At 29.4% G+C, this 13,274-nt stretch overlaps 2 protein-coding genes across 3 annotated transcripts; both read right to left on the minus strand.

Moving 5' to 3' along the window:
* Positions 1-648: 648 nt before the first annotated feature.
* On the minus strand, positions 649-3,192 carry LOC105779549 (uncharacterized). Its single transcript, XM_012603350.2, has 3 exons — positions 2,743-3,192; positions 1,795-1,980; positions 649-936 (listed from the first exon to the last, which is right to left on the minus strand). The coding sequence occupies exons 1-3, from the start codon at positions 3,190-3,192 to the stop codon at positions 649-651; spliced, it is 924 nt and encodes a 307-aa protein (XP_012458804.1).
* Positions 3,193-5,375: 2,183 nt separating this feature from the next.
* On the minus strand, positions 5,376-8,034 carry LOC105779545 (F-box protein SKIP23). Of its 2 annotated transcripts, XM_012603345.2 has the most exons (3): positions 6,810-8,034; positions 6,368-6,431; positions 5,376-5,892 (listed from the first exon to the last, which is right to left on the minus strand). In XM_012603345.2, exons 1-2 carry the CDS (start codon positions 7,998-8,000, stop codon positions 6,408-6,410), a joined length of 1,215 nt encoding a protein of 404 aa, XP_012458799.1. In that variant the 5' UTR covers positions 8,001-8,034; the 3' UTR covers positions 5,376-5,892; positions 6,368-6,407. The 2 variants fall into 2 exon arrangements, with proteins under 2 accessions (XP_012458799.1, XP_012458798.1); XM_012603344.2 differs by lacking the exon at positions 6,368-6,431.
* Positions 8,035-13,274: the final 5,240 nt, after the last annotated feature.

Here is a 13,274-nt window from a genome sequence, read left to right on the forward strand (position 1 = left end):
GACCTATATATTGTAGCCATGTGTTTCACCGTTCATGGAGTATAGTGTAATTGGACCTAACATTTGGCAAATTTGGAATGGCTATAGATCAAATCATTTTGAGTTTACCAATTTGATTTTCATGTGGGGTTATCTCGAGTGTCATTACAACTTGCAAGTTACTTCAAGTCATTTTGGGTGACATCATTTCGGTTTTAATAGTTTATTATTCCAGTCTTTTTTGACAGGATTAGATAGAGTGACTCAATTTAGGATGAGTTTGAATAGACGATGAGGTACGGTATGATGCGTTTAGTTTATTTTTTGTCTCACGTTATAGTATCGTTATAATATCTAATCTTACCGCTATCGTTATTTTTATACTAACCGCAGGTAAATACACCTTCCATCCAAACACACCCTTAATCTCTCTTAAAATGAAAAAATTATAATTTTTGAGCTAAAAATGTATTCTTTTTTTTTGAATTACAATAACAGGGTAAAGCTCAAACAACTAACACGACTAGCACGACTCAAACCCAAGTCACACCTGGAACAATAAACACCCTTGATTAATAAAATTTTTTGAATTCAATGTAAAAAATTGATTAATTTGCAAAAACATATATGAACTTGAATCTTGTAACTATTGTAATTAAGAGCAAATTTTCACTGATAAATACATGAATCTGTCAGATTAAGGGATTCCCCAAGTTTATTTCCTCTGAATGTGAAAGAGCATATGAATCCAGCATAGAACTTGGTTTTCACCATCGTGCCCAAAATGTCAGTTCTTGATTTCACCATGAAAGTGAGGTTCAAAGGCACTGAAATCCGGTTCAGGTGCGGTCTAGTGTCCACAAGAACCGGTATCCCACCATATAATGGAACTTGATGCCCTGCCACAATTGTCTTCACTGTCCGATCACTCTTTCTTGGTTGAGTGAACTCCTCCATCTATTTTAATTCATCAATGGCAAGCTTGTAAGATATTAAACAATACTTAACCCTAAACCCTAAAATTTTAGGTTTTAATCGTTGTTAGGTATATCTCTAATTTTATAACGTCATAAAAAGGTATAAATCTCAAAACTATACATAAGCTTTGATTTAATGTGCGATTTTGTATATGAAATTTTGATTTGATCCAGTTCTCATAAATTATTAACGTAATTATTGATATATTCATCATTTAGTGTTTATATATTCCATACACAAATAATTATATTTATCCAATATAAAATGTGTATAAACAATCAAAATTAAAGTTTCATGTATACATTTGAACCACAATCAAAGTTTCATGTGTATAATTACAACAACTCAAAGTTTCATATATCAAATTGCATATTGAATAAAAATTCATATATAAATTTAAATTTTATCATTAGTTAAAATCATTGGGCCTTAAGCTCCCAAAATGGTCAAATTGCACTTTCCAAATTATAATCCCTGCTTAGTATTATAAATTATAAAACTTTAAGTTAGTTTAATCATTAAATTATATTTTGACCTATTTAAAAATTTATAATTCAATTCTACTCGTAACAGCTAATATTATTAACATATTTACCACAATAGTTAAAATTGTTATCAATTTGAACCTATCAATAAATATTATAAAAGAAAAAGAGACCAACTATGGCAAGTTAGGAAAATACCAAATTTCAATATAATTGAGGGGCTAAAACCACAATTAAGCCCAAGTCTTACCCTTTCACCAGTTTAACCTGAATTAAGCCTTTTAACCCTCCATTTTTTACTGCTATTTGATATTTTATACCATAAACAAGGGATTATAGAAACAGTTTTTACCTTTCCAGAAGCAAGTTTGAGCTGGAAATGGTGAAGCTCTAAAGGAGTAGAGGTGACGTGGAAGGCATAGAAAGCAGCTAGATTTGTGTATGAAATCGTGACTGTCGAATTAAGTGAAAGCATATCTGTTGGCACCCCTGATTCATCATTTCCTGCCTGATAATACAAGTTCTCAAACACTATGCGCTGCCAAATAACCATTAAATATAGTTTAGAGAATAGATCCGAAAATGAACTTGGACAAAAAATTAATTTATTTAAGTTATGACTCGTAGTTGAGTTTTAACATTCAAAACCCGAAATGTTTAGAGGTACTATTTATGGTTGTCTAAGCATTTAAGCAACTTTCATAATTCAATTACTTATTTTTATTTATACTTGCCTAAGGATCAAATTATAATTATTTGTATAAATTTAAAAGGGTCTATTTGTCTATTGAGTCTTAATTCAATTGGTATGAGTATTGTTGTCAATAAAGGAAGACGTGAGTTTAAGTGCGCTGAAGAGTATTATCTCCTATTTATGGGTTGGGGTAGGGTTATGGATAGTTCTAAACATTATGTCAAAGACAGATATCATCATACTAGTTATTTACAAATATGATCAAATTTTAAATAAAATTTAAGTTTCACATCTCAAGTTGAACCACACAATTATATATGATGCTAATGTCATACATGAACCCAACACAATCTAACTCGGTAAAAAGAGCCTAAAAAAATTCGATAATTAAATTTCAAGTTGACTCACATAGAAGAAAGGTTTATTGTTTTCAATACAAAATTTTCAATCAAACTAATCAGACCACCATTTTTTGATTGGTTCTTTCCAATAGAATAAATTATTAATAAAATTTAAAAACATTTAAAAAAATAGATAAAATTAATCCGATTGGTCTAATCCAATTTCGACCAAAACCTTAATAAAAGAAATTAAAAAAGAACATACCTTAACGAAGATTTCAGGCTCATATCTCTTGCTAGCATCCCACCTAATCAAAACCACCACAGCAAACACCACAAGCAACACTAAAACGAGGCAAAAAACATAAAGAAGCCTCACATTATTACTATTGCTGAGGCCATCATCGTCCTCCTCGTCATTATCATCGTCACCATGACCAATCTGTTCGTGCTTCCAACCAGAAAGAGTCCTCGGGATGTTACCGGAAATCGAGAACCTCGAAGTGGATGACTCCCTAGAATGGTTAAAGGAAGAGCATTGGTGGTAATGATAATTATTGTAAGTTGGTGATGCCATAGGGCTTGAACCATATGAAATTTTTTCAACGTCAGGGTTGGAAGGGCTTTGAACATAGTAAAATGGTCTTCTCGACGGTGACCTTGTTGCCCATGACACATCAATGCTCGTTCCATCTGAATCACTCTCTGCATGCATCTTCTTTTTGGTTTTATTTTTCTCTATGATCTTAAATATGTAGATTATATATATATATATATATATTGAAATCAAAGTTTACAATTATGGGATTATTTAGTTAGTCATGATCTTTTAATTAATGTTATCTTGTTTGATAATTTTTTTCCTGTTTAAAAGTTATCTAAAAACATATTATCCAGAATAATTTAAAAAATATATATTATCCAGAAAACAATTATTAATAAAAAAATCATAATTATTTTTAACAATCTCATTATAGGTTCTGATCATATCTGCTCTTAAATAGGAGGATACGTTTGAGCGCACTTGAACCTACGTCCTTCTACATTAACAATAATGCACATGCCAATCAAACTAAAACTCAATCGATAAAAAAAAACCCTAATTCTTACTTTGTAAAATTTAACTAATGAGGCCCTATTTTAGTTTATTATTTTCTAGGAATAATATTTAACACACCACTAGTGAATAATAACATTATGACTTGTAAATAAATACTAAGCATTTTATTTAAATATAATTAAACTTTAATGGTACCTGTTATAAATAAATATTCATAATTTCCCTTTAAGATCTTGGGTTTAATGGTTTAAGATGTTGAGATTTATTTATAATTAATTATTATTTAATTATGTTTAAATAAAGTTATTAATATTTGTTTATAGGTCCTTCACTATTTTTTTGTTTTATTTGATGATAATACGTCATGTTATTATTTACTAATAGTGCATGGAATCTATGCACGTATAATACATCAAATGTTCTCCTTTACTTGGTTGATTTTGTTTATGTACATTTATCGCTCAAGTTTTACTAGATGATGATATATGTAGCCATGAAGCTAGAAATTTTTTGGTGGTCGAAATTAAGTTATATGTTTTTATAAGAGTTAAAATACAATTTCACAATTATATTAGATTATAGCTTTATAGCTTTTAGAAAGACAAAATTAAAATTTTATTATTTTAAGAGAGTTAAATTGTAATTTTGCTATATGAATTTTTAATTTTATATATTTTAGAGGGGTCTAAATAGCAATTTTCTATTTTAAGAGGGCATTTGACCGGAATTCATGATATATGTATGTATATATCTATGAGATGGAATATAGTTTTTTTCTTAAACCCTAATTAATTTTATCTTGACTAATTCTGTTTTAAAATTTTTTGAAAAACACAAAACAGTTTAAAATTTTATCTAATATTGGTATTTAAATTTTTATGGATTATAGATATTAGATCATGTGACAATGTGGATGAAAGAAAAAATATGAAAAAAATTATTATTACACCTTGGAATAATGATTAAAAGCTTGGGTGAATTATCCAAAAATGTTGGTTTTTAATCCTAATTATTTGTCAATTTTTGTAAAATTTACTGGATTAGATTGATTTTGGAAAAACTAGATGCATTTTCAGTGGATATTATGGGAAAACGTTGCCAATTAAATGTGCTTTTAGCTTTGGCTAGTTGGTTAAATGTTAATATTTGTATCCTTGTGTCTTGAGTTTGATTCCACTCCTATTTACATTATATTTTTTATTTCACGTCGCTTCAAGCTTTTTAAATTTTTAATTAATTTTTTCAGCATATTAGTTTTTTGGATAGATTGTTGCAATTACATCTTCAAGTTTGAGTTCAATTTCTGTCCAGCTCATATTTGTATTTTTTCATATTACTTGAAGCTTTTAAATTTTTAATTAATGTTTTTAACATATTAGTGTTTTTTGTTAGATGATTATATAGTTGTAATTACATTCTTGAGTCTCGAGTTTGATTCCTCTATTACTCGTATTTGTATTTTTCATTTCATGTTGTATCAAAATTTTTTATTTTTAATTAATATTTTAACATATTAGCTCATTTCGTTAAATGGTTAGATAATTATGATTATACTTACATCCTTGAGTTTGAGATTTCATTGTTTTTATAAACATATTAATGTATTTTTATTTCATATTGTTTCAAGTTTTTTAATTAATGTTTTATGATATTTTAATAATTATTTGATTTTATAGATAAAAGAGTTAAAAAACATTAATTAAAAATAAAATATTTCAAAAATATCATCAAAACATTAATTATAAATAAAAAAAAAACTTTCCAAGATTATCATTAAACTCCAATAAAAAATTTAAGTCTATTCAAAGGATCCTTTGCTTAAGAACAAATGAAAATGCTTTGGATGTAGAACTTTATACTTGTTTCCATAAAAATATGGACAATTACATGAAGCAACTACATTAAACTCCAAGATTATCATATCATGGCCACAACAATAATTGAAAAAGGGAAGCCTGAATTGGCAACCGAAATTATTAACCAAAGTATGTTCAATTTTTCCAAGATTTCCTTGGAAGAGTCCTTATGATCATATCCCCTGTACACGTCCAAATATACTTCAACATGAGTACCTCAAGATTGACCACACGAGTATTTCCAGAAAAAAAAAAAGAATCCGAGCAAATTATAAATTTATGATTGAATTCCCAAAAGATCAGTATGATAGCTGCTTCAGTTGGATAGTATATACAAAGAACAACCATAGGTAGATAATCAGCCATATACAACCCGATGAAGAAGCAGAAGTACGACACGTACTACACTAGGCTGATTCTCTGATAACCATAGGTAGACAATCAGCCATATACAACCCGATCATATAGGCTAGGCCGATTCTCCGACGTTTATTTGTGCCTATAGCATTCACCAAACCAGCTTTTAAGATGCTGTTACAAATATGACTGAATTGAACGAAAATAGGGTAAAAGTAACATGGAGGCCCCTATACTAAAATGTCCAATTGCAATTTGCCTCCTCTACTCGAAAAATGAACAAATTACTCCCCATACATTAGATCAAAGAACAAACTAGTCTTTCGGCTAAAACTCCCATCCATTTTTTCTGTTAAAAACTGATCTCTATACATTAGCATGGCCACGTGTTACTGCCTAGTTATTTCGTCAATCAAGTCAGTTTTTAACAGTACAAATTGATGAAATTTGTAACAGAAAGGGCCAATTTGCTCTTCAATCTAACGTACAATGATTAATTTGCCCATTTTTTAGTAGAGGGGTAAAATGCAATATAACTCCTAGTTCAGGGGCCTCCATGACTTGTACCAAGAAAATAGCAGTAAATAGCACAAATTTATTGCAGGAATACTACTTACAAGAAGTAAATATAAAATGGTAGGCTCATGGACAGAGTGCTTAACGCAATTGTCCAAATCGCAACTACAAATCAACATAAACAATTCTAAACCGTTAGAATGTACTGGGAGACATATGAAAGAGATCCGCATTCGATTTAGACTTCTCATTGGCATTTTCAGTAAGTTAACATTAGATGCATAGCATTTCAAGACATAGTTTGAAGCTAGCATGCCTATACCATTAAGCATATGTTTTCCTCCACTATCAACCATAGAAACGGTATCTCACATAGAAAACACGACTCAAAAAGCTTTCCAGGGAGTTTCACCAGTTTTTTACTTGATTCTACTTAGGGATTCTGATGCTTAAAGATCCTCATGGCTATTGCAATAGTATACAGAACTATATATAAATAAAAACTCGACCCAAAGTTCAACACTGCAAAACAAAAATACTTACATCCGATGCTGTTGTGGATGAAATCCAATGAGGAGGTGGCCAGAATAGCTCGGAAAATTGAGGAAACTTTGTTAATGGTCCTATAGAACCGCTTTCCAAATCGAATACACCAACATCACAATGCTCCGACGCCCCATCTTCTTCCCCGAGCGAATAAAAGAAATTATCCACATAGATTATGCAATTCCCTCTACACACGGATAAATCTTCTATTGAAGCAGAAAAGGTGCAACCATCACCTAAAAACAACACACGATCGTCCAAATCCTTAGCTTCAACCCACTGCTTACCAACATCATCCAACTTAAAAACCTTAAACTTAATCGTCCTCTCGTTCATATACAAAGCAAGGTTTTCAAAATACTCCTCGACGAACCCGAAACCGGCCGAAGAAGAAGACGAACCTGGCTCAGATTCAATGCTCAAATACATATCAACCAACAATAACTCACCCTTTGAATCAACCAAAAACTTCTTATCACCACCAAAAACAGGCATAGCAATCAAATTTGTCTCGAAATCCAATCCCACAACCACAGTCCTACCAGTATTATCAACAGCATAAAAATTCCCTTTATATAATATCACATCGTCAAAAGGAGATGGCATGTCTTGAATTATAGCCCATTTCTTAACACTAGATTTAAACATTGCTAATTTCCCAGAAACATGAATTGTAAGTATAATGAAATCATTAACATTATCATCTAAACAAGATAGGACAACTTTTTCCATGTACAAGTTGCCCACACTGTGATGAGTTAAATAATGAAGCACATACTCTTCACCCAATTCAAGAACCCTAAAATCCAACAAATTTAAAGGTTTGGGGAAATTATCAGGGAGAGAATCGAAACGAGACCTTGAGAGAGGGTTCAAAAGCTGGACTCTGCCGTTCATCGGATCTTCTTCGATTTTGATTACCCACGAGGAGGGGCTCGAAGCGTTTGTTTGGGTACTAGTTGTGGGTGATCCGAGGAGGAATACGGAGCGCTTTGAGAGGGAGAATTGGGAGGAAATAGGGAGAAGCGGGAAACGAGGAGCGAAGCGGTTGCGGCAGCGGTTGGGGGCAGTAACGGCGGAGCGCCAGTTGGAGCAAACGGAACGGAAACGGATGACGTCATAGTGGGTTCCTAGGCGTTTGGAAATAAGTTCTAGTAGTTCCTTGGGGAGTTGGGTCCAATCTGCCATCGTTGATTTCCCGAGAAAGTGATGGAATATTAGCAGGAACACTGTGGAAATAGCCTTATGTACAATGGTAGAAGTAGAAAGGGTCGTAATCAGATGGGCTTTTGGGTTGGGCCAAATTTACTTTTTAATTGGTTAAAATATGATATTAGTCCTTGTACTTTGCAGAATATGATATTTAGTCCCTCTACTTTAAAAGTTAAAAATTCAATCCTACTACTTTTTTTTTCCAATTTAAAAATATAAGTCCAATCATTATCATTGTTGGTAATTTATGTTAGAAATTTTCAATTTAATATATTTATTTTTGTCAATCATATACCACGTCATATTAGGGTAGTCTAATATGTCAAGTTGACAAATTTTGACAAAAATACTAACAATGTTAATGATTAGATTGTGAATTTCAAATTATAAAAGTAGGAGGACTTAATTTGTTAAATTTTCAATTACAAGACTAAATCTCAAATTTTATCAAAATACGAACTAACTTCACATTGTAACCTTTTAAATTCGAAAGTTGTCCTTCTGTTAAAAACATGATTTTGGTCAAAATCCACTATTAGTCCCTATATTATATGTAACTTGTAAAATTAGCTTTTGTACTCTAATTTGATCATTTTAAGTCTTTGTACTTTTTAAATTGTAAAATTTCGGTTGTTAAATTTTGACATTTCCAAAATTCTATACGACAAACATATTATCACGTGTGTAGTGTTATGTCAACTACCATATGAACCATGATTAGAATTTCAAAATAAGAAAGGTATAATGATTAAAATGATCAAATTGGAGAATTAAGACTAAATCCGAAACTTACGCATAGTACAAAACCAATAGCAAAATTTGACATAATGAATTTAACTACTATAGTTTGCAATTCAATCTCAAGTTCAAACTTCAAAAAAAAATGTACTAAAATTGACCAAATTAAAGTAGGGTAAGCTACACTATTAGTCACTAAACTATAGGTAGCTTTTCATTTTGGTCACTTAACTAAAAAAAGTTACTATCCGGTCACTGAACTATTTGAAAGTTTTCATTTAAGTCACTGAACTATTTAAAAGTTTTTATTTAAGTCAATAGGCTGTTAAAAATTTTTTTAAGTTCTGCCAGCAAGCTCCAAGTAACGATTCAACGATCGATATGGTGGATCAATACCCATTGACGAGTAGCAGAACATATCTTAAATCTAAGTCGATCTAACAACCAATGTCGGAGATCAGAGAAAAAAATTGTTCGAATTTTGGTTTTCAGATTAAAAGAGAAATTTTGTATTACAACTTCCTTAGTAAAACCCATTCAATATTGGTTATATCAAATGGTTCATGATCTAATCTATATTTTAAAGTAGGAAAATTTTTATCTAAATAATTATTAAAAACATATACTTGTAGAAAATATTCTGAAAAAGCTTTTTGAAATTGAATTTGCTTTCCGCAAATTACTTCATCTATTTTTGTGAATATTTCTACTGGTAATATTTCCTATCTTTGTTATAAATACATATTCTAAACATTTTATTCATGACAGGATTATTTTTTCCTTTATCTTTGATTTACATTTTTGTTTGTTTCACAGTTATTTGACCCAAAACCCATATATATGTTATTCTGTCTTCTTATTGCCTTTGAGTCCAGGGAGGACGTTAGGCGTTGTGTGAAGACGATTAAGATAATAGACGATTTTAGGTACCAGGGACAAATATTATGGAGCAAATTGAGTGTCAATTTCAAGATAAAACTTGTAATCATACTATGCATATAGACTCTAGAAAAAAAAATAACATTTCATCTCTGAGTAAGGGTATAAATAGTCTGGTGGATATAACTTCTTTTTACTTTTCTAGGTTGTATACTAAGGTCAGTAAGGTAGAAGAGAAAGTAAATAATTTAGGAGAAATTAAAATTTAGACTTAAATCATGAGTCTAAAGAAATATTAACTAATGTTAATAATAATTTAGATTAAGTTATTAATAATAATATGGAGTCTGATGTGGATTTAGGTCTACTATATTACAAGAATAATAATATGATTTTAGCTTTATCGATGAGGAAGAAAACACTTATTCGTAAGAATCTAGTAGTTCTAAAACAGATAAGAATTATAAAAGTCATAAAAAGGGAAAAAACTATGAAAACAACAAAATATGACTTCCAGTGTTATAAAGAATTAATAGAGCATTGGAAAGTAAAATTTAGTAATAGTAATGATAAATTAGAAAGATTAGAATATTTAAAGCTAATAGAAGAGCTTCATGAAAAACATAAAGATCTATTTAGTTTGTTTAATTATCATTATATGCTAAAATATGATACTGCAGATAGTAGTAGTTCGAGTAATTCTGAAAACACAGAATTATTTAAAAATCGATCTGATGAAGAAAAAACTTCAACAGATCAGGATGAAGACATAAAAGTCTCTACTTATAATTCTGATGAAGAAAAAACTTTATCTGAAGAAAAAAATATAGAAATTCCAGAACCTATGGATACTGAACCAACAGATCCTTATGGAAAAAGGAAAATAGAGTTAGATAGTCAAACTAATGATTATCTTAGGACTTTTAATAAAGATTTTGAAATTGATAACGACACAATTAGGATTTTTGGTAACAAAACCTAAAATATAGCTACAAATGATGTAAAACCTGAATGCTCAGGAGAAACATCTAGTCAACCTGTTCAACCAAGAATAGATGACTTAAATAAAATAATTGTGGCCCAGGGAGGAATATACTTAGATTTAACTAATACTCCTATTTCAAACTATGAAAAAATCATAGATGATTGGGCACAGTCAATGACTATTGTTGTAAACAACAATACATAGTTAAAAGAAAAATTCTTAAAAAACTTTGTTGGAACATTTCAAGGAGATTTTCTACAATTTCTTAGACGATGGGAAGAGTCTGAGAAAGATAAAGAACAAAAAGGGCAATTAATCAATTAGATAGGAACCCTTAAGGATCTTTTAAAAGGATTAACTTTAATTCTAAAACAAAATTTTGTGGATATTTTTATAAAAAGATCAAGATAGTACATCCAGTTATATCCTTTCAAAGATTAAGTTATGTGATATTAGATATTTAGAAGAATTTTCTAAAAATTTCTTCATGAATATCAAAAGTTAAAAATGAAAATATAGAATTTTGAAAAACCAATATTTTCATAAACTACCTCCACCTTGGGATGAGATATGTATAAATAAATGTGCATCTTATTTAGATAAGCATAGTAAAACATCTGGTTTTTGATAGAAAATTTAGATTCTATAGGAAATAGGATAAACTTTACAAGAGAAAGAATAACTTTACATTGTTTGTAAAGTAAAGTCGCTAAACAAGTTAAGCATAAATTAAGTAATAGTTATTGTACTAAAATTTTAGAAAATGAATGGGAATTTAGATGTAAACAAATGCGTCCTAATACTAATAAGAAATGTAAAAAATATAAATTAAGAAAATGGAAACCTGTAATAAAAATTTTTTGGTAAAAGTCAAAAGGTTGTTAGGAGAAAACTTCTAAACCAAAGAAACAAATTTGTAAATGTTTCATATGTGATGAAGAAGGTCACGTAGCTACTAATTGTCCTAACAAGGGAAAAAATACTAGGAAAATTATAAAAAGTCTTGAAGAACAAGATTTAGAAATATATTTTGAAAAGGAAATAAATCAAGAAATATTATATGAGTTAATATCGAAATGACTCTAATAATAACGAAGAATATATATTTATGTTTAATACAGAAATAGTTCTAATAATCAATTAGAAGAAATTCCTAATTCGAAAAACAGGATATTAAATTAGGTAGTTTCATCGGAGAAGAAAAGACTTTTCGATGAAATGATAGAAAAGATTAATAAAAATCATATTTCTAAAGAAGAAATATATAAAATCTCTAAGTTTAAAATATAGACTCGAGACATATAGAAAAATTTGCGGTAACACAATGCTAAGGATACTAGAGGAGGATTAATGAAATCCTCTATTTACTAAAGATAAAATCAAGAGGATTAAAAAGAAATATCCTCAATTCAGATATATACATTTAGGTATAATCATGATCACTATTAGAGCCTTATTTAGGAAAGGTCACGATATTTCTATAATAGCGGTTCTTTTAGATAAAAGATTTGAAAATCCAATAAAATCACTTATTCGAGGAATTCAGTCTAATTTATATACAGGAGTAATAGGATTTAAGGTTAAACCAAATTACTTTATATCCATTACCGATCCTCTAATAGAAGAGTGTTTTTGCCTTAGGATTCAGACAAAAAAGTCTAAATCAATGATTTAGCAGAAGATCTAACAATCAGTTGGACTTCTATTAATATACAAATACGGCAGAAGTAGAAATAAAAGAGATTAATAATAAAATTATAGAACTCTTTGAACCAAATATGTTTACTACTGAGATACAATCGAAATTATTACATTTAAAGGATCTATCAATTCCAAAAGATGGATGATAGAAAAATTAGTAGTACAAGTACTTCTAAACCAATAAGTACTATAGAATATATGTCGTCCGGTAATAGATTATATTTTAAAAATAATTGTATAACAAATACAAATGAAAATTTAGTTTTACCTCTAGTTCTCAACTTGGAGAAGAAGAAGATAATATTAGTACACTAATAGGAATGAAAACTGCTCAAATTCCTATATTCCCTCATCGAACCCAGTAGTAATTCTAGAAACACTAGAATGGAAGAAATTCAAACTTCAACAATTGATAAAAATCAAAAGTTGGAATAAATATTAAAATTACATTCCAGTTTAGAAAATATAAAAATATTCTCTAAATGCTTTGATAGACCTGGAGCTACAATTAGTAGTTGCGTAAAGAATGCAATTCTGTAGAAAATGAGAATTAATGAAAAACCCATAAAAATAATGGGAATAGATGGTAATAAAACCATTATAAAATATAAAGTTAAAAATATACCAATCTACAAAAACAATGTTAGATTTGTGATTCCTAAAATAGTATGTTTTCCTAACATGGGAGATATATTATTAGGAAATAATTTTATATGTAGATATTTACATTTTACTATTGATAAAAAAATTCTATTTGGTTATCAGAGAAAAGATTTTGTGGAAATACCACTTGAAGAAAATAATAAGATTGTGTGTAATAAAATTTTACACCAATTAAATTAGATTGTTTGATAATAAATATTTATAATTTATTACTAATATTTGTTGATTATTTGAGCAGGCCTCATGGATAGAGGTAAAAAGCCTCTAAAAGAAATAGTTTGTGA

The sequence above is a fragment of the Gossypium raimondii genome, chromosome 4, assembly GCF_025698545.1.
Source record: "Gossypium raimondii isolate GPD5lz chromosome 4, ASM2569854v1, whole genome shotgun sequence".
Lineage (NCBI taxonomy): Eukaryota > Viridiplantae > Streptophyta > Magnoliopsida > Malvales > Malvaceae > Gossypium > Gossypium raimondii.

Coding starts and splice junctions, on each gene's coding strand:
- LOC105779549 (XM_012603350.2), bottom strand. CDS start 3,192: ATGCATGCAGAGAGTGATTCAGATGGAACGAGCATTGATGTGTCATGG. Junction 1,981..2,742: donor AGCCTGAAATCTTCGTTAAG/GTATGTTCTTTT, acceptor GTTATTTGGCAG/CGCATAGTGTTTGAGAACTT. Junction 937..1,794: donor TCAAACTTGCTTCTGGAAAG/GTAAAAACTGTT, acceptor GAATTAAAATAG/ATGGAGGAGTTCACTCAACC.
- LOC105779545 (XM_012603344.2), bottom strand. CDS start 8,000: ATGGCAGATTGGACCCAACTCCCCAAGGAACTACTAGAACTTATTTCC. Junction 5,893..6,809: donor CATCCACAACAGCATCGGAT/GTAAGTATTTTT, acceptor TGAATGCTATAG/GCACAAATAAACGTCGGAGA.